Genomic DNA, 18,070 nt, shown 5'->3' on the forward strand with positions numbered 1-18,070 from the left:
CATGGAACTGCAGGCTGGCATAGTTGATAGACAGCCGGTCCACACAGCTCCTATGCAGGACTCTGAGGTCTCTCCTACACTCAGGACAGCTCCAACCTCCCTCAATCAGTTACTGGATAATACGGGTATGCCAGCCATGCCTCACCGGCCTGTACAGAGTAATACTGTTAGGGATGTTATGGGAAAGGACAGCCCCAAGTCTGCTTTGGATGCAGAGAGACCACTCCACAGTAATTCCCAGAGTACAGATGTGTCTGCTTCTGCCAGTACCACTGCCACTATAAATGAATCAGAAGCTAAACCAAAATCTGCTGTCCAAATCCCTTCCAGTAGTCCTAATTTACAGCATGCTTCAGTTCCCAGCTCACACCCTGGCACTAAGGTGAACACCAATACTACCCCAAGCCTTAACCAAAACCCCATTTCCAGTGTTGGTGTCAGTCCCAGTCCCAATATAAACCCAACACCTACCCTCTCTGCCACCCTCAGTACCAACACTAATGCCACCACTAGTGTAAGCCCTACCCCAGTTCAGAGCAGTCCTGCCTCGACTGTTGGTACCAGTTCCAACCCCAGCACAGCTCTAAATCAAGCCAGTTCAGGTCACAAACCAAGCCCCAGTCCTAAACCTGTGACCAGTGTTCATTCAGTCATACAGATCCCTGCCTCTTCTAGCACCATTTCCCCCAACCAGATTACTGTATTTGTCACCTCTAACCCCATCACCTCTGCCCCCACTCCCCAGGCACCCACATCTATGGTCTCCACCATGGTAGCTGTCCCTAACAAGAACATTAGACCTCAGGACATCCGACAGCAGGCCCCTGGTCCTCGACCTCCTCAGTTTATCACCACCACACCTGTATTTATCAACCCAATTTTCCAGGTCCCAGGTGCATCTGTGACTCCCAATACTTCTGTGGTATCACAGTCAGTGACTATGATGGGGCCTATCCAAGTATCCACTACAAACATCCAACTTTCTCCTGCCCCAAGCTCCACCCAGTCCTCAGGAGCAATCATGGCTAGCACTCAGGCTGCGAGAAATGCTGTTGGACAGGTCCAACTAGCCACTACAGTGTCCTCAGCAGCACCCCTTGGTCCCCTCCCACCCTCTCAGCAAATTAACCCAGGGGGTCTCAAAACAGAAAATTTAGGCGAGGCAAGTCCTGCCCAGAAAACTAGTCCCCCAGGCCAGCAGCCATCTCCCCATCCAAGCCCTTCTGCATCATCTCCTTTTCAGCCACCTCTGGCATCTCCTCCTCCCAGCTCTAGTCCTGGGGCTGTAAACACCATCCGGAAGAGCCCCATGTCTCCACCTCCCTCTGCCCAGGTGAAAGGTAAACCTGCACAGTCTGCTGCAGCTGTTGCTGGAACAGCTGACTCTCAGCAGTGTCCTGCAGAAAGGCCTGTACAGGGGCCCACTGGAGCTGTGCCAACACAGATTTTTCATCCACCTGCTAGTCCTGCCATTCAGATGGAAGCAGTTGCTCCCCTCACTACTGCTGCAGCTGCCTCAAACAACATCACTCCGCCTGCAGTCTCCTCTCCAATCCCAGTGCCTAGCCAAGTTGCTGTCCCTACGCAGATAGTTACCCAGGCTCCAGTGCCTGCACCAGCTTCAGTCTCAAGCCCAGCCCAGGTTGTAACTACTCAAGCTCCTATTGTCACTGTAGCTGGTACTCCCACAGGTGTCTCCTCTGCTAGCTTGCTCTCTACGGTCACTCCTGTTCAAAGTCCCGTACCATCCGTTGTTCCAATTGTTGCTGGGCCGGGATCTGTTCAGGAGGTTCCTCCCACGACATCCTCTCCTGGTGTTCCCCCAGCTCAGTCTGAACCCCCACCTATGGAGCCCCCCATGCCGCCAGCTGCACCACCCACTGAAACCACTCAGACCACCCCAGGTAAACTCATCTGTGAGCAAAAGCAATCATTGGTTATATACATCAGTCTGTATTAAACGGAATAATGACCATATTCTGCCCGTCCTTGATCCTTGGCCAGGTCAAGCTGATGATTATTTGAACATATATAGATAGTTAAATATACCGATCCGGTTATATATATACAGATGTTGGTACAGCAGATTGCCTGCAGGTCTACATGAAATGTGTTACATAGATACAATATCTGTCACTGCTGTGGTTATGGTTATTAACATGTTAATGCAACCTCAGATGATGTGCAACCCAAAGTATTAAGCTTTTATTTAAATATATAATTATATATATAATTTATTTTATTTTATTTATTTTTATATGCAACAACTGTTGTCAAGTGATGGTGGTTGTGGAGGAGAGACAGTTTAGCAAGCGGTTGTGGTTAGTGGTTGGTTTTAGTTAAGCAGTGAGTGGCATATCTTCCTAACTACTAATGTTTTTTTGAAGTGCCAGTTGATGTATTTGATCATTTTCCCCAGCACCTCCTCGGCAAGAAGCCCCACCGTCACAGGAACCTGTTGCCAATGAGAAGACAGGTATGTGTTTTAATCTTTACTTTTAAGGGAAAAAAACTCTTGTAAAATCAGTTTCACATAAGTCACTTCAAGCTCATGGCACACAAGTAACATGTGTTTTGTTTTGTTTAGGTGAAGAGATCACAACAGGTTCTGAGCAGGGGTAAGATTCATCGTAACATTTGTGTCCTTTTAAGTTCTGTAATGTTGATTAGTTGTGTTATGCTTCATGTGCTGGGGTCTTTTAAGCTGTCCCCTACTATTGATTTCTGAAAAGTTGGCCTAGTCTTGAGACCTGTGTTCTTGGAAGAGAAATGCTTAGACATTTCTAACTCTACTGAAACTCAGGGAGTTCATTTGGTTGGCCAAGGGGGTACATGGTGAAAACAATGAGCCACGTGGCCTCAGCACTTGGTATGTATGATTAGCATGCAACAACATGAATATACTAATGCATGTCAGAATATTATACCAAGAACAGCCTATCACAACGGAATGTGTACCACTCCACTGACCCTTATGGCCATATCTCTTTTCCTGGGGATTGTCATAATATGGTGGGGAAGTGAAGCCATGTTTGTTCAGCACAGTTTATAGTTTACCGCTGTTTTTCCACTTCTATCACAGATGGGCAAAGAAAAGAAAGACGCCCATCAACTTAGTCCCAAGGTATGTATTTTAACATGTTTGCGCTGCAAAGACACGAGCAGTGATCATGTCGACGTAGTGGATGCTGTCGGGATGAAGATGGACAGTATCTGTGGTAGACGAGGAAAAACAGCAGAGTCCTGAGTGGTATTCTATCTTTCTCTGAGTAGAGCAGAGTTAAATCACACCCCTGCATCTTTAGTGACACATACTTGTGTTGTCCTTCCTTCCTTGTCGTTTGTTGTTTTTCTGTCTGGTCCTCCCAGGGCTGCTGTTGAGAAGCCTAAGGGACCGAGCAGGCGCAGCTCCCGGGCAGAGAAGGAGGTGGAGGAGGAGCCGGTAGCAGACAGTGGCATTAGGAAGAGACCAGCCAGGCCTGGAACCAGTGCTGCTGTAAAAGGTAGCAAAAAACCCAAAATATATTTATCTACACTGCACACATGGCATTGCTACCTGTTTCCTAATAATCTTGTATGTTTTCTTTCACAGAAACTGGTGCGAGCCCCACCCAGGCCAAACGAAGGAAGTCTAAATAGCCTGTGAACTGTACTGTAAATGTTTTTGTTTCCCCGCTGTGAATCGGTTGATAGTATCGGTTTCACTGTCCCGGATCATGAATTTTCACTGGAGGAAGGAACCATGTACAGATTGTTTTAAAAATAATTATGCTATTGTTTATGTCCATGCTATCATGTGAGATTGTAGTTAGAATGTGTGCATACAGTATGTATTTGTGTGAATGTGCTTTTTATATTAAATGCTGGATTAATAATGTGAAGACTGATAATGGAGCTTGTCATGATTGTATAATTATGTTGTAAAACTGAATTAAATTTTCTACTGCTTTTGTCCTGTGGAACTGTGTAAAATGATTCATGTATAAAGATTATTGATCTTTTTAATTTCATCTTGCTAATTCTTACCAGTGCTGCATTAAAGTCCTGTATTATTGATAAGCCCAAGTAGGAGGCAGAGTTTGGTATTAAAAGTCAGGACTCCATTCAGGTGAAGAGAGATTAAAGCGCTGCAAGCTCATGATGCTTCTGTAGATGGACATTTTTAACTCAACTATATGTGGAGCATGAATATATATGTATGAATATACTAGTCTTGGAAAAGATAAGCTTCCTATTCTTTCATAACTGGTTTGACATTTTGATACTGGTATAGGTAGTCCTCTCGGTTTTGTGAGGTTGTTGTTGTGAGCATGCGCAGTCAGTAAACGCTGGGACTCCATTCCAGAGTGTCAGTGAGGGTTCCCTGAGCCTCGCATCCTGAACAGCTGTCCACTGTCACAACTTCACCTGCTCTACAAACAAAAACAACTTTACCATGAGCGGGGATCATGGCCATGGAGACTCTCAGGTACATTGTCGCTCAATATTTTCACGCCTTTGCTCAGTTTGTAATAATTCCTCGGTTGTAACTGACATAACTGGCGAGTATTAATTGTCATGATATGAAATAACGGTAACTACACGTTAGCTAACGTAATAAGTTGCGGCGCTGTGTTTGTTATTTCAGTGAAAACTTTGATACTATTGTCGTATTTTATGTAATTTTGGCAAAATGCAACGGTGTATTTGCATGCCAATTGAAACTTGAATGACCGAGCTACCGGCATTTTCAAAATATTAATATTAAAAACATCTTTTTTATCCATTTGCAGGCCAATTCCGGATCTAAAGGAAGCGGTAGGTCCTCTCATGGGGATTTTTATTCATATTTCGTCTGATTTCCAGTCGAAATCCCGATCTGTCTACTGTTAGTTTTTTAAAGGACAGAAATGGCGTCCCAGAGACTAAGTCCCTTCTCCTCCACTCTCTTGCGGCTATTGTTCAAAAAGAGGGTCTGTAATGTACACTTGCGACCCTCGGTTTTTTAACCTGCGGGGCTCTTCCGACAGGGCACGGCATCGTGTTTATTTTGCATGCTCCAGTGTGGTGATACGTACGTGCAATAACAACGAATTTTGGAGCTGAAAGTGGCAGAATTGGGGCTGAGGACTTAGTCTCTGCGCCATTTTCTTTTTCTGTACGTAGCAGCCAGAGCGCCGAGCGGAGAGCCAACCGTCTGCCGCGATATGGAGGCGATGGCTGGGAACTTATCGCCTCTCGCCGCCCGTATCTCCCCGCCGGCTGCCCTCTGCTTCCATCTCTGCGCTGGCTGATACATTTATCTGCACCGCCAACAGGGAACGCTCACACACGAGTTTTAAAAACTTGAAGTGACAGAAAACGAAAAGTTGCACTACATTAATTTTAAAAAAGACTTGATAAGTCTTTTTTTTATGTTGCACAAATTACAGACTCCACAGTGTTTCTTCACACTTGTAAGTTGAGAGCACTTTTCTTTTTCTTTCTTCCATGCAGGCTTAATTTGCTGCATAATAAGATAGAAAGCAGAGCGGAGTGTGGGAATTGATTTGGTTTTGTAAGTGGGATGTGTGTTGCTGTTTCATACAGATGATAATAATACCCGTTATTAAAGTGCCATGACAACAGGGCGCCACGAGGTGATGATCAAGCCAAGCCAAGATCTATCTCAGGAGGGAGTTCACCCAGCAGGAAACATTTTAATCTCGAAGACTGGTGTACAGTCATTAGTGCAACTTAATCATTTCACTAGCTGCACTGAGAGGAATAAAAACTGCCTCTCCTCTCAAGCAGAATATCCTCGTATAATTTAAAACAATAGATTAAATCCCGCTGCTAAAAACTGGACAATTTTTTGATTGAGAAACAGGTGTCGGGTAAAGATGGTGACTGTAGAAGGGGATTGTAGGTTGAAAAGCGAACCCATGTTGGTTGTGATGCCCGACAGTGACTTTCAGCAGCACGGCAAAACGTAAAAGAAATACGGAGGATGCTTTTATTTTTCCTCTGTCAGCTTGCGTCAATACAAATCCTAGTTCAACAAATGTGTGTTTGTTCCTGTTTTTTCTTTTAATACTGCTGAACCAGTTGATCTCCCCTCTTTGTGTCGCAGACACTCACAAACATAAAGACAAGCACAAAGACAAGGAACACAGACACAAAGACCACAAGAAAGACAAGGAGAGGGAGAAATTGAAGCACAGCAACAGGTGGGATATCAGCAGCTTCCTCTTGTGATTTTTTTTTTTTAAATACCAGACAAAACTGAAGTTGATTTTTTTTGCATTTGAACCGAGCAATGTCAGTTCCTTTAGCCCTATACGATTATCTGTGCATTTAAGTTGCCTGCAGCCCATGAAGTGATGCTTTTTCAGTGTTAAACATGCACAATCCTTTAACTATATTGTCTGTATTAATATTGCATTTTTTGGTATAAATTCTGTTGTCATAACTGGGTCTTTAATGAAGTGGATAATGATAAATAGATAAATGAATGCCGATTTGCCAGTTAAAACACATAAAAGAATGTTTCATGTGTGTCACTCGGAGGTTGAATCAGCAAACATGCTTCACGAGCACGCCATGAAATCCACTTTTATGAATGACATCTGCAGAGCATTAGTAATCTGAACCGTTGTGAAACAGTCGTCATGTTTTCTTTTCGTGCGGTTGGAATACTTGTGGGATGCAGGATGTTTGTAGAGTCAGACTTTTGAGCCTTTCTTATTGGCAGACAACGCCATTGTTTGTTAAGAAATGGTCAAGTTTATAGTGCTGGTGTCTGATACTTTTGTCTGTGACATCCTTTGACTCTGTACATCTGGACCGCATCTGACCTCTTGCACTTGATCTCTGACCCTTGTGGTTTCTGGGACCCAGCGAGCATAAGGAGCACTCTGAGAAGAAACACAGAGACAAAGAGAAGCTGAGGCACGGTGACGGCAGCTCAGACAAGCACAGGGAAAAACACAAAGAGAAAGACAAGGACAAAGAGAAGAGGAGAGAAGAGAAGGTTTGTTAATAGGTCGTCAGTCTGTTTCATGAAAAGCTGCGCTAGTCTGTGGTGTGTTTTCTCATCACAACCTCCTTCTTATTTTTTTACACTAAAGCAACATTATGTCAGAATTAGTATTTCATGCAGTTTGGCGCCCTTCACCGTTTCTGAGTTTGACGCAACTGTCGTAAATACAAATGCCAGTTTTCCATGACAGATTGTCACATATAATATGTAATGTACTAACCCCAAACAAAACTTGTCATATGTTATGTTTTGAAACCATTTTCCAGCCAATTACACCTGGCTATAACATGCTATTGACCGCTGGGCTGACTTTGACTCTGATCAAAAACCAGCCAGTTGACGGCTTTGCTGACACTACCAAACATCAAGATGGTGCAACATAACAAGACAGATAATTTAGCAAGTAGCTTAATATTACTTACTTTTCAACAGCAACAAGTCTGGTTTAGTCTAGATTTTGGATTATTGCCAAAAATCTAGATAGATCTGTTGCAAACATACATTTATGATACTTAACAGTTCAGTGAGATAGTCCCAACAGATTACACACCTTTTATTATTTTTGAAGCGTAAATTCAATCATCAGAAGTAAAATGCTAGTGTCTGGCCATAAACAAACTACAGCATAATCCCCACTGTCAGAGTCCCTGGCAACCTCTTGAGTCTCATTTAGCCAGTTGATAGCAGCCACCTTTTTTGAGACATTTAAACATTGTATAATTTAAACTTGGGGTATTTACTGAGGTATTCTATGTCACAGGACAAAACATGCAAACATTCTAAGATTGTGTTAACTGACTTTGAGACAAGTGAACTGTGAGTGCAAAAATGCAAACTTATTTCTGGGTATTTGGAGTCATTACTGCAGTACTCTGTCGAGGTGTAAACACCAACATACTGCACTGCACTCTGCCTCAGGCAAGTCACTGTACCATCAAAATGAGTTGAAGCTTTTATTTTAAGGTCAAATAGTTGCATAATATTGCTTGAACTTAAAAGCTTTGTTTTCTCATGAACACTAAATTATTTGAAATGTTTCTGTCTACCAGATGAGAAAACAAAACATAAAACTGAAAAACAAAACAGGTGGCCCCTATAGCCTTCCATAAAATCTGCCTGTTCGTAAAATTTCAGACTGTTTGAACATTGTTTAAAGGTGGGAAGTCTGAGACGTGCTAATATATAATTCACTTTGTCTCACAGATCAAATCATCCCATGGAGACAAGCCTAAAAAGGAGAAAGAAAATGGATACGTAAGGTAAACACCAATTGCTTCGGTGTGTCTGATGTGGAGTTAAAGGTCATTATAAAGAAGTTACAACAGGTTTATATATTGCTTGGTATGCAGTTCAATATCTTTGATGTGTGACTCAGAAACACAAGCCCCGCTGTTATTAAGAGCGAGCCTGAAGAAGACAATGGCTTCTACCCCTCTCCGCAACACATCAGGACCTCCAAACGAGAGTATGATGATGAAGAGTGAGTATCATAGAAATCAAACTAGATCTGTACCTATTGCGTCCTGTTGCTCACTGTCGACTCTGTCGAATAAGATAGTGATATTGTCAGTACATTTTCTTACAGATGTGAATACAAGCCCAAAAAAGTCAAGACAGAACATGACAAAAAGGCCAAGAAGAGGAAACATGAGTACGAAGAGGACGAGGATGAGGTTGGCTGTGTTTTAATAATGTTTTGATTAATACATTCTAATATTCCCCTTGGCTGGACTGTCAGCTGTTCTCCAGATTTATTCCGTTTTTTTCACTGGTTTTAGGACATCAAGCCCAAAAAGAAGACAAAAGACAAAAAGGTAACAGAGGGAAAGAAATCCAAAAAAGAAGAAGAGGAGAAGTGGAAATGGTACGCTCATTGTGGAGACAAATAATTCCTATCCTCAGGAAATTGCACACACAAGCACAGTCAGCTGATATAAACAGCTACTCAGAAGCAGATGCCATAGTTGTGTCGTCTCTCAGGGGTTGTGTTTTGTTGTTGTTTGTGGTGATAAGGTGGGAGGAGGAAAGATATACTGATGGCTCCAAATGGCGTTTCCTTGAGCATAAGGGTCCAGTGTTTGCACCTCCGTATGAACCTTTGCCTGACAAAGTCAAGTTTTACTATGATGGTGAGTCTGTTTGTGTACAAAAATTAAGTTGTAATGTTGGGATTGGAAATGGGATTTATTTGTATTTGTATTTCATTAGGTAAGCCTATGAAACTTAATCCTCCTGCTGAGGAGGTAGCTACTTTTTTTGCAAAGATGTTGGATCATGAGTACACCACTAAGGACATCTTCAGGAAGAACTTCTTTAAAGACTGGAGAAAGGTGAGGAGATCAAAACGTTGAGCGTGCCCCTGCGGTTCAAGTTTTTTCATGGAGCATGCTTCAGATGTCTTCTTTTCTATTTCAGGAAATGACATCAGAGGAGAAGTCAAAGATCACTGACCTGAACAAGTGCAACTTCAGTGAGATGAGTGAATACTTCAAAGCCCAATCAGAAGCTAGGAAACAGATGTCAAAAGAGGAAAAACTGGTAGGTCTGCATTCATGCACACTCTCCCAACGCTGAAAACATCATAAAATCTTTGCATTGCATTTTCATTTCTTCTGCACACTACACTGCAGAAAATCAAAGAAGAGAATGAGAGAATCCTCCAGGAGTATGGTTTCTGCATCATGGACAACCACAAGGAGAGGATCGGAAACTTCCGCATCGAGCCCCCAGGCCTCTTCCGAGGACGAGGCGATCATCCGAAGATGGGCATGCTGAAGCGTCGCATCAGACCTGAAGACATCATTATTAACTGTAGCAAGTGGGTAATCTCACCACCGCTATACTTATTTCCATTTTACCTTAGTTTTTATGTTAGTACTATGTCTAGTTCTGACTCTTTACCACAAGGTGGCTCTGTCAAACCATTGTAGGAGATGTTAAGTGAAAGCACATTGTTGGAGTGGTGCATGAATTCTAAGGGTAAGGTGTAACACTTTATACCTCACATTCATTCTCCTATTCTTAACCCAACTCAGTTTCTTTCCTTGCGTCCCCCCTGCCATCTGCTAACTGCCATGTAGGACTGGGTGCATTTATTTATTTATTTATTTATGCATACAGTGGGGATCTTTTCCTTCTCATCTCTATCATTCCATGCCTCACTGGCAGTGTGCTTGTCAGGGAGCAGGTTTATGGAAAGTCTTACTGTAGCATTCAGTTGCCATCACTGAGACATTACTAAAACCATGTATGTGCTGCTGCATGTGGTTTGTGGAGTATGGCAGATGTATTGCTGATATGCACTTGCACACATGCTGGCACTGTGTCAAAGGTAGACTTCCTGTTTGAGTATGCTGTGTGTGTGTGTGTGTGTGTGTGTGTGTGTGTGTGTGTGTGTGTGTGTGTGTGTGTGTGTGTGTTTGTGCATGCAAACAATAACCGCTGTCGTGTTCCCTGTAGAAACTTAATGTTAAGCTGGTCCATTAAGTTGGAAAAACAAATCCAATATTTTACTGAAGCAGATAGATGTTTCCAGTCTGTAAGACACTTTGTTTATTGTACCTTAGCACATACAATCACAGTCAAACTGCACCCAAAGAAATGTTACAACTAGTGATAAATACTGTGAAAATTATACATAAAAGGAAAAGTGTGAAACATGTTATGTACTTCTTCATTTATCTGAGAATCTGCCTCTTTTTCTGTAGGGACTCCAAGCAACCTAAACCTCCCCCAGGGACAAAATGGAAGGAGGTTCGCCATGACAACAAAGTGACTTGGCTGGTGTCTTGGACGGAGAACATTCAGGGTTCCATCAAGTACATCATGTTGAATCCCAGCTCCAGGATCAAGGTACTGTCCCTGAGCTCAAGTCTAACCAGTTTCTGAATTTAAATATTGCTCACATCCATCTGTTAATTTAACTGTTTGTGTGTGCAGGGGGAGAAGGACTGGCAGAAATATGAGACTGCTCGACGGTTGAAGAAGTGCGTGGATCGCATCCGTAACCAGTACAGAGAAGACTGGAAGTCAAAAGAGATGAGGATCAGACAGAGAGCTGTTGCTTTGTATTTCATAGACAAGGTGAGGGGAGATACAGTAAATGATAAAACACAGAACAACTGAGGAAAAATCACCAGAAACACCGGCGTATATTTGACCCCTTTCACACTGGACAGAAAGCCTACGTCGTCTTTAATGGGAATGGGTGCAAAGTCTGGTTACCCTTGATGCTACCTAGCGCTGAAAATGAAATGTACTTTTTTAATTATACTACAGTCCACAAGAGCTTCCTTTATCCCACCTGGAGAAATATTGGTATACTCTCGTCATAACTGAATTAATCCTGACAAAAATGTTACACATAAAGAACACAACTGTGTTGTGTTTCCTGTGTAGCTTGCGCTGAGGGCAGGTAACGAAAAGGAGGAAGGTGAGACTGCAGACACGGTGGGCTGCTGCTCGCTGCGAGTGGAGCACATCAAACTGTACCCCAAGATGGATGACCAGGAGTACGTGGTGGAGTTTGACTTCTTGGGCAAAGACTCCATCCGTTACTACAACAAGATTCCCGTGGAGAAGAGGGTAAGAGAGCAATGGGACAGTGAGGGGAGGAAAGCCCATCTTTAATGAGGTTTTATGAGGGTGGTGCTGGGTGCGTATTTGACAAATATGTGTGTTCGGTGTTAACGAGATAAGGAGTCGCTACACTGAGGAGGATGTTTGCACAGACAGGTGATCAGGCACTAAAAGCCTTCCGTCAGCTCTCCCTCGGAGGGTGGTCTGTTTCCTGCTATTACCGGAGTGTACAGACACACAAAGACACATGCACCCAGACGTGTTCGGTTTTCAGCCACAAGTTCTTCAACATGCCTGGACACTGTCTGTTTGGCTACACTTCCTCTCTGCATCACCTCTTAGACACAGAGGAATGTACAAGAGCCACATTAACCTGTAATAAACTACCGGCTCTTGTCATCCTGAGCAGAAATTTTATAGCACCCCCATCTGGCAAAAATGTGATGGTCCATCCCTGAACACTCCAGTCCGAAGTGGGCTAATGCTAAATAAGTATTTTCTGATTCCTTATCAGGTCTTTAAAAACCTTCAGCTCTTCCTGGAAAACAAGCAGCCTGAAGATGACCTCTTTGACAGACTGAATGTAAGAAACACACAAGAATATCAAAAAGAGCTGTTTACATTTCTAGTTGTATTGCCTGTGTCACCCTCTTATTTCCTCTCTCCCTCCTGTCTCTCTCACTGTCCGTCTCCTGCAGACTTCGATTCTGAACAAGCACTTACAGGAGCTGATGGATGGCCTGACAGCTAAGGTCTTTCGTACCTACAATGCCTCCATCACCCTGCAGCAGCAACTCAAGGAGCTCTCCTGCTGTGAGTAACTCACCTGAATGACATTCAAATACTTCCTAAGCACTGTTAAAACTTTTCACTCTTTAATCACACTTCAAGGTTTCTCCACAATGTTACATTTACATTTTAAATTTACATTATCATCATCTGTAATTGCTACATTTCTGGTCATTTAAACTTGAGTCAATAGGAATTTCACTGAAACAAACATTGAAATTGTTTAGAAACCATTTATTAAGCAATTCCTTACTGTAAAGCTGCAACTTGAGTTGATAATTCTTTGCAAATGCTTTTGAAATACTGTGTAGTTTATTTATAAACATTATTTAGATGGCCTTTATAAAGTTCAGACTGATGTTTATAAAACTTTACAATTGCTTAATAAATGGTCCATAAAGCATTCCATTGTTTGTTAACAGTGAAATAACTATTAACTATAAATGAACCATTTATTAAAGATGATTCATACATAAAACAACTGAGATCCATTAAATAAGTAAATACCTTTGAGGAATTCTATAGTAAAAAATGAATTGTATTCTGGTTTTATTGATGATCGATCGCTTCAGTTATGCAGTGCATGTGAGTTTGTAACTAGTGACTTATGTCCTGTGTTTGTCAGATATGAAGATGACGTGGCAAAAGGACCTATAGGAGTTTATATCTATTGTCTATTCTGATGAGGACCAATAATAAAACAAAACCTTAAATGTAAATAATTCTGACTGCTCTCGCTCCTATCCCACAGCACCTACAAAGGGCTTGATTATAGAATATAAAACATGGAACATAAACAGTATCTATGTACTATAATAATAACTTAGAAGGACGGACAGTAAAGCAGAACATTCATGTTAATAAAACTGAGCCAGTGTCCAGACAAATCAGATCATTAACAGGCAAGAGGGTATCAGCTTAGTTTACTGTAGCTTTAAATGAATAGCTTTGTAGAAAAAGAGGGATGCCTCAACAGTCAGTTAATAACTATATTTTGAGAGATTTATGTAATTACATCAATAACAGGTACCACACTTGTGATTTATTTGAACGGTACCTGGTCTCTGGTACAGGAATTTAGACTAAAGTTGCCTTTAACTGCTAAATTTGTCTCAATGATTTCAAATTTTTAAATCATTTTAAACTACTTCTCCTGTGTCATTTTTGCATCTCCAGCGGATGACAGCATCCCAGCTAAAATCCTGTCGTACAACCGAGCCAACCGGGCAGTCGCCATCCTCTGTAACCACCAGAGAGCTCCACCAAAAACATTTGAGAAGTCCATGCAAAACCTTCAAACCAAGGTAAACCCGTGTTCCACCATTCTTCACTTTTGTCTACCCTCCACAAGCAGTTACATCTCGGTGATTACTGAGAAAACTTTGATTATTTTGCCACTATAAAAAGTTAAGATAAGATGCAGACTTTTTGTTATCACTCAGCTCTTGTTTGTTGTGTTTGCAGATCGACGAGAAACAGAATCAGCTGTCAGCAGCCAGGAAGCAGCTAAAGGCTGCCAAGGCTGATCATAAGGCTTCCCATGATGACAAAAGCAAAAAGTAAGATATCCAGAGTGCTGCTAACCAGTGCAAGAGACTGCACTAAAGTTTTATCCATTGCTTACTTCCTTAAACTACTTTGTGCCTGATGGGATGTTAAGGCCGCAAATTTTATCTGTAGAGCGTCCTAAACATCACCTACATTATATATGAAGCTCCATTTTTTCAGTCAAACTGTATAATTCTTCCTCTTTATGTGTTTCTGTGCCTCCCTCTGTGTGTCTTTCTCAGGACTGTGGAGGTGAAGCGTAAAGCTGTCCAGAGGATAGAGGAGCAGCTGATGAAGCTCCAGGTGCAGGCCACAGACAGAGAGGAGAACAAGCAGATTGCTCTTGGCACCTCCAAGCTCAACTACCTGGATCCACGTATCTCTGTTGCATGGTATTTATGTGTTAACTTCTGTTAATCAGCTGCTAACTTGTTCGATTACAGGTGGCACTACAAAAAAAAAGTTCCTTTAAATGAGTAAACCACCCACTGTTTAATAGGCCTGCTTTCTCTGGCTGGGTGGGTGCACGGGGTGCATATCTACCTTGGTGACAGAAAGGCAGGAAATGCTCTTGCATTGTAGGAAAAGGAGCAGCACAAGCAAAAAAGCTAACGGCTGCAAAAGGAAAATAAGAGGAAGAAAAGCGTGTGAGCGCGAGGAACAATGGGGTTTGTTTCTGAAAGCCAGGGAGCGTCCCCAAACAGCGCTCCTTCCTCCATGTGGGAAGTCAATGAGGAGCTGTCTGTGGCTGAATGGAGGGCCAAGCCACAGAGAAGGGGAGCCACGGTCCGTCCTCCCTAACCCATGCCCCACAGCTATTTATGGAGAGCCTCCTCCTCAAGCACAATGGATACAGGAATGCTCCATGTTTTGCCCGATTGTAAGGCATAAGGGATGGGGTCCCCTCTTGCAGGGTGGTGCATGGGAACCTGGTCTACACTGTAGTTATATGTGTGTGCAAAGATGACAACATCAAGTTGAACCCAGTTAATTGTTTGCCTGGCTGATGTGTAATTCTGTCATGCAGAGACTGAAGTAGCTTCCAACTGTAAAGAAATATGAAATTAGTATCATAGACCAGTCTAAATAACAGCTACAACATTTGCTAGTGTTAAGGATAGAAATGATCTCGTTTTCTGTTTAGTTAGCTACTGCCTAGCCACTGAGCTTGCCTCACGTATACTGTGGGTGGAGTGTGTCTCCTACTAAATGTATCACGTATATGCTTTCGCCGCAACAATGATTATATAAAAAGAATAGGAAGTTAGTTGAAGAAGACAAAAACAAGACAAAACCAATGCCTTTTTTAGAACTATCTCTTTGGTTTACATTTATAACATTAGATTTATTTATGTTTGTGTTATTCATTATAAGTCCAACCTGAGCTGTTTCAATCCCCACCTTTTTTCAGAAGTTTCCTCATAGGTGTTCTCTGTTGCATTCAACAGTCAACAGCACAGGTAGTGTGAATTTCCTTTCCTTGTAAAAGATCTTTGGTCATTTTTCTCATATGACTTCATTACAGACAAAAAGCACTTACAGTGTTTAAAGGTACACTGTGTGGTTTGGGAAAATAGATTAAAACTCTGAAAGGTAACATTTGAAAAAGATTGATAAAAGAATAATACAAAATAAGAAATATTTATTTTTTCCATACCTAAATAAACAGGCCATCCCCTGAAGATAATAAGGTCCCCAGAACTGTGATTTAGGCTTAAAATGTTGGAAGGGTCCTTTATATAAATAAATTAAACTGAATGAAACTGTCCTCTGAAGACATTTAGTGGTTAGTCATAAAATTCAATCAGTGAAGATATTTCTGGTATTGATCATGTTCACGTGACTCACTGGTTCATTTAATGGAACTGCACTTTTGTCAATTATTTGTTTCACCTGTACTTTTACTGCAAGTCTAGGAAAGTCAAAATGTCCATCAGTTCATTATAAAAAGCACTAAACAGGCAAAGTTCACTTAAGTGCCAACAGCGTCACTATAAGGCACATGAGCAAGCGGATGAGCTCGGCCATCTTTTGTTGTTAACTGGTTGTTAACTCTTCTCTCCTCTCCAGGTGCAAGAAATGGGGCGTTCCCATTGAGAAGATTTATAACAAAACCCAAAGGGAGAAGTTTGCCTGGGCAATCGACATGGCTGAAAAGGACTACGAGTTTTAAACGCACTTAATGTTTTACCTTTTCTACCCATTCCTTTGATTGTAACCATGGTCTGTAGTTGATGTCAAATGATTCCACTTTGTGGTTACTGCAGGGCTGTGAAGGAGGAAGCGTAGACTTTATTTGAGCTGTGACCGCAGTCTAATAATCGTGCTGTATATATATGGATCGGTTTCGAGTATAGGAAAGTGACTCCTGAACCATTTCACCAAGCTGCCAAAGGGCATCTCTCTTCAAATAAAATCACAGTAGTGTGTATGTAGCTGCAGCTATCTGCCCGTGATCAAATGATGAACTATGAACACATTAGTATTATCTTTTGTCAGATATGACTTGTACTGAAATTTGTAAGCCATCAGACTTATTGAGAAATTCTATATTCTCATAGAATAATGAATTAATAAATGTTTGTGTGGGAGACTGCGAGGACCAACATGAGAGATAATGGGATGAATTTCAATTTGTGGGATTTTAGTGTGAAAGACAATAAAATGAGCCTGACAGACTGATGACAGTGTGGAGAATAGAAACCCTAGCACTATGCTCATATGATTATTAGCACACCGAATGTCATCTTTTATTCCCTTTCAGTTTGATTTTGCTGTTTATTTCAGGGATGTACATATTTTTGTCATTTCCAGTAACTATGATTCAGTGTTTTATAAAATTGTGTGCTGTATGCATTGTCAACGAAAAGCTCTTTATTGCTCATATGCAACTCGTGTGTGCCCGTTCCCACAGTTTTGCGATGAACAAGACGTAACATTCCTCTTGGTCACTTGAAACAGCTGAAGTCCCGCGTAATGTTTTGTGTGTCTGAGATAAAAAAGAGACTGTTCCTTCAGTAAGAGGCGGGTTCTGAGAGGGATGTGGATTTTGCCAAAAAAGATCACAGAAGTCTATCATTGTAGTGTGCCGTTTTTTGTATTGCTGTGATTAAGCAGAAAGTGTCCTCCTTGCATTGAATTCCAAAATGTGAATGGATATTCTAACTTCTGTCATTAATATTTCTTGCTATTTGATCATTTCTCACTGAGTGGTTGAATGCTTATTGTTTTGAGCTTTGTAGTTTCAGAATAAAACATCAACCTTGTCGCTTTTGTCCTCACTTTGTGATTTTTTCGTGTTTTGTTTCACTCATATGTTTGAAAAAGTGATTGAACGAACGAGCTGAGATGCAATCAACTGTTATTGGTCAAGTCAGGGTCATTGTTATTGGGGCATTATTCTTATATCTTAATCTTATTCTTCTCAAAAACAATTAGTTTGTCAGTATCGTTTTGTATTCTCACTTATATTTCCCCCCCATTTGCTAAATTGATCAAAGGTAATGAAATTATTTCTCCAGAGAGAAGTGCAGCAGTTGAATATTTAAGCCATGAGAACAACACTTAACAACTTGGGTTTCGACTGGTAAATCAGACATTGTGACGTGCAGTATTCGTCACGGGTGAAGTTACTCGTTACTTAAGGAGCTTTGATACAGGTTATGTAACTTCTGTTGAAGAGACAGCTAACTACAGTGTGAACTCAGGGTCTGCTTCTTTAAGAGGCCGATAACAGGCGCTCCTGCTGGAGAGACGAGCTGCGTCAAGCTAGTGGAAAATAGACAAGGTTACCGGAAGTATTGCAATTATTTAAAAAATAAGTGCATACAGACTGACTGAAGAAGTCATCAATTACAGAGGCATGACAGAGCTGAGTTAAATTCTAACACAATGATTCATAAAGATTCTGAGATGCGGAAAACATTATCATCAGAAATGAATAAATAAATAGTGTGAATCATTTCTGGCAGGGCTGTTTTCTTATGACATTGCCTTATAAATTAAAAAAAATGAATACAATCACAGTAATGTCACTGATCTTAACATTTATATACAAGTAAACAATAAATATAACATGATAGAAACTTACAGTACAAAGTACATTCTGTCATTTTTTTGTATTCAAGTACAATTTTTTTTATGGTACTTTCATAT

The 18,070-nt window shown here is 41.4% G+C and overlaps 2 protein-coding genes across 7 annotated transcripts in view; both read left to right on the top strand.

Annotated features, from left to right (window-relative positions):
- ncoa6 (nuclear receptor coactivator 6) overlaps positions 1 to 3,959 on the top strand; it is a 14,903-nt gene extending 10,944 nt beyond the window's left edge. For 5 of the 6 annotated variants that reach the window (XM_037103638.1, XM_037103641.1, XM_037103640.1 and 2 more), the window contains exons 12-17: positions 1 to 1,904; positions 2,420 to 2,476; positions 2,588 to 2,618; positions 3,083 to 3,124; positions 3,370 to 3,503; positions 3,593 to 3,959. The exon at positions 1 to 1,904 is cut by the window's left edge and continues 1,133 nt beyond it. In XM_037103638.1, coding sequence (XP_036959533.1) covers positions 1 to 1,904; positions 2,420 to 2,476; positions 2,588 to 2,618; positions 3,083 to 3,124; positions 3,370 to 3,503; positions 3,593 to 3,639 — 2,215 coding nt within the window. In that variant the 3' untranslated portion in view covers positions 3,640 to 3,959. The remainder of the gene's footprint in view (positions 1,905 to 2,419; positions 2,477 to 2,587; positions 2,619 to 3,082; positions 3,125 to 3,369; positions 3,504 to 3,592) is intronic. The other variant, XM_037103643.1, reaches the window with a different exon arrangement.
- Positions 3,960 to 4,327: 368 nt separating this feature from the next.
- top1 (DNA topoisomerase I) lies at positions 4,328 to 17,183 on the top strand. The gene is made up of 21 exons (XM_037105566.1): positions 4,328 to 4,468; positions 4,773 to 4,797; positions 6,092 to 6,188; positions 6,859 to 6,991; positions 8,204 to 8,259; positions 8,376 to 8,480; positions 8,586 to 8,673; positions 8,779 to 8,864; positions 9,014 to 9,129; positions 9,209 to 9,330; positions 9,416 to 9,538; positions 9,631 to 9,818; positions 10,708 to 10,852; positions 10,940 to 11,083; positions 11,399 to 11,584; positions 12,093 to 12,161; positions 12,277 to 12,391; positions 13,544 to 13,671; positions 13,832 to 13,926; positions 14,158 to 14,307; positions 15,986 to 17,183. Exons 1-21 carry the CDS (start codon positions 4,436 to 4,438, stop codon positions 16,086 to 16,088), a joined length of 2,307 nt encoding a protein of 768 aa, XP_036961461.1. The 5' UTR covers positions 4,328 to 4,435; the 3' UTR covers positions 16,089 to 17,183.
- The last annotated feature ends 887 nt before the right edge of the window (positions 17,184 to 18,070 follow it).

Source organism: Acanthopagrus latus, chromosome 7 (genome assembly GCF_904848185.1).
Source record: "Acanthopagrus latus isolate v.2019 chromosome 7, fAcaLat1.1, whole genome shotgun sequence".
Classification (NCBI taxonomy): Eukaryota; Metazoa; Chordata; class Actinopteri; order Spariformes; family Sparidae; genus Acanthopagrus; species Acanthopagrus latus.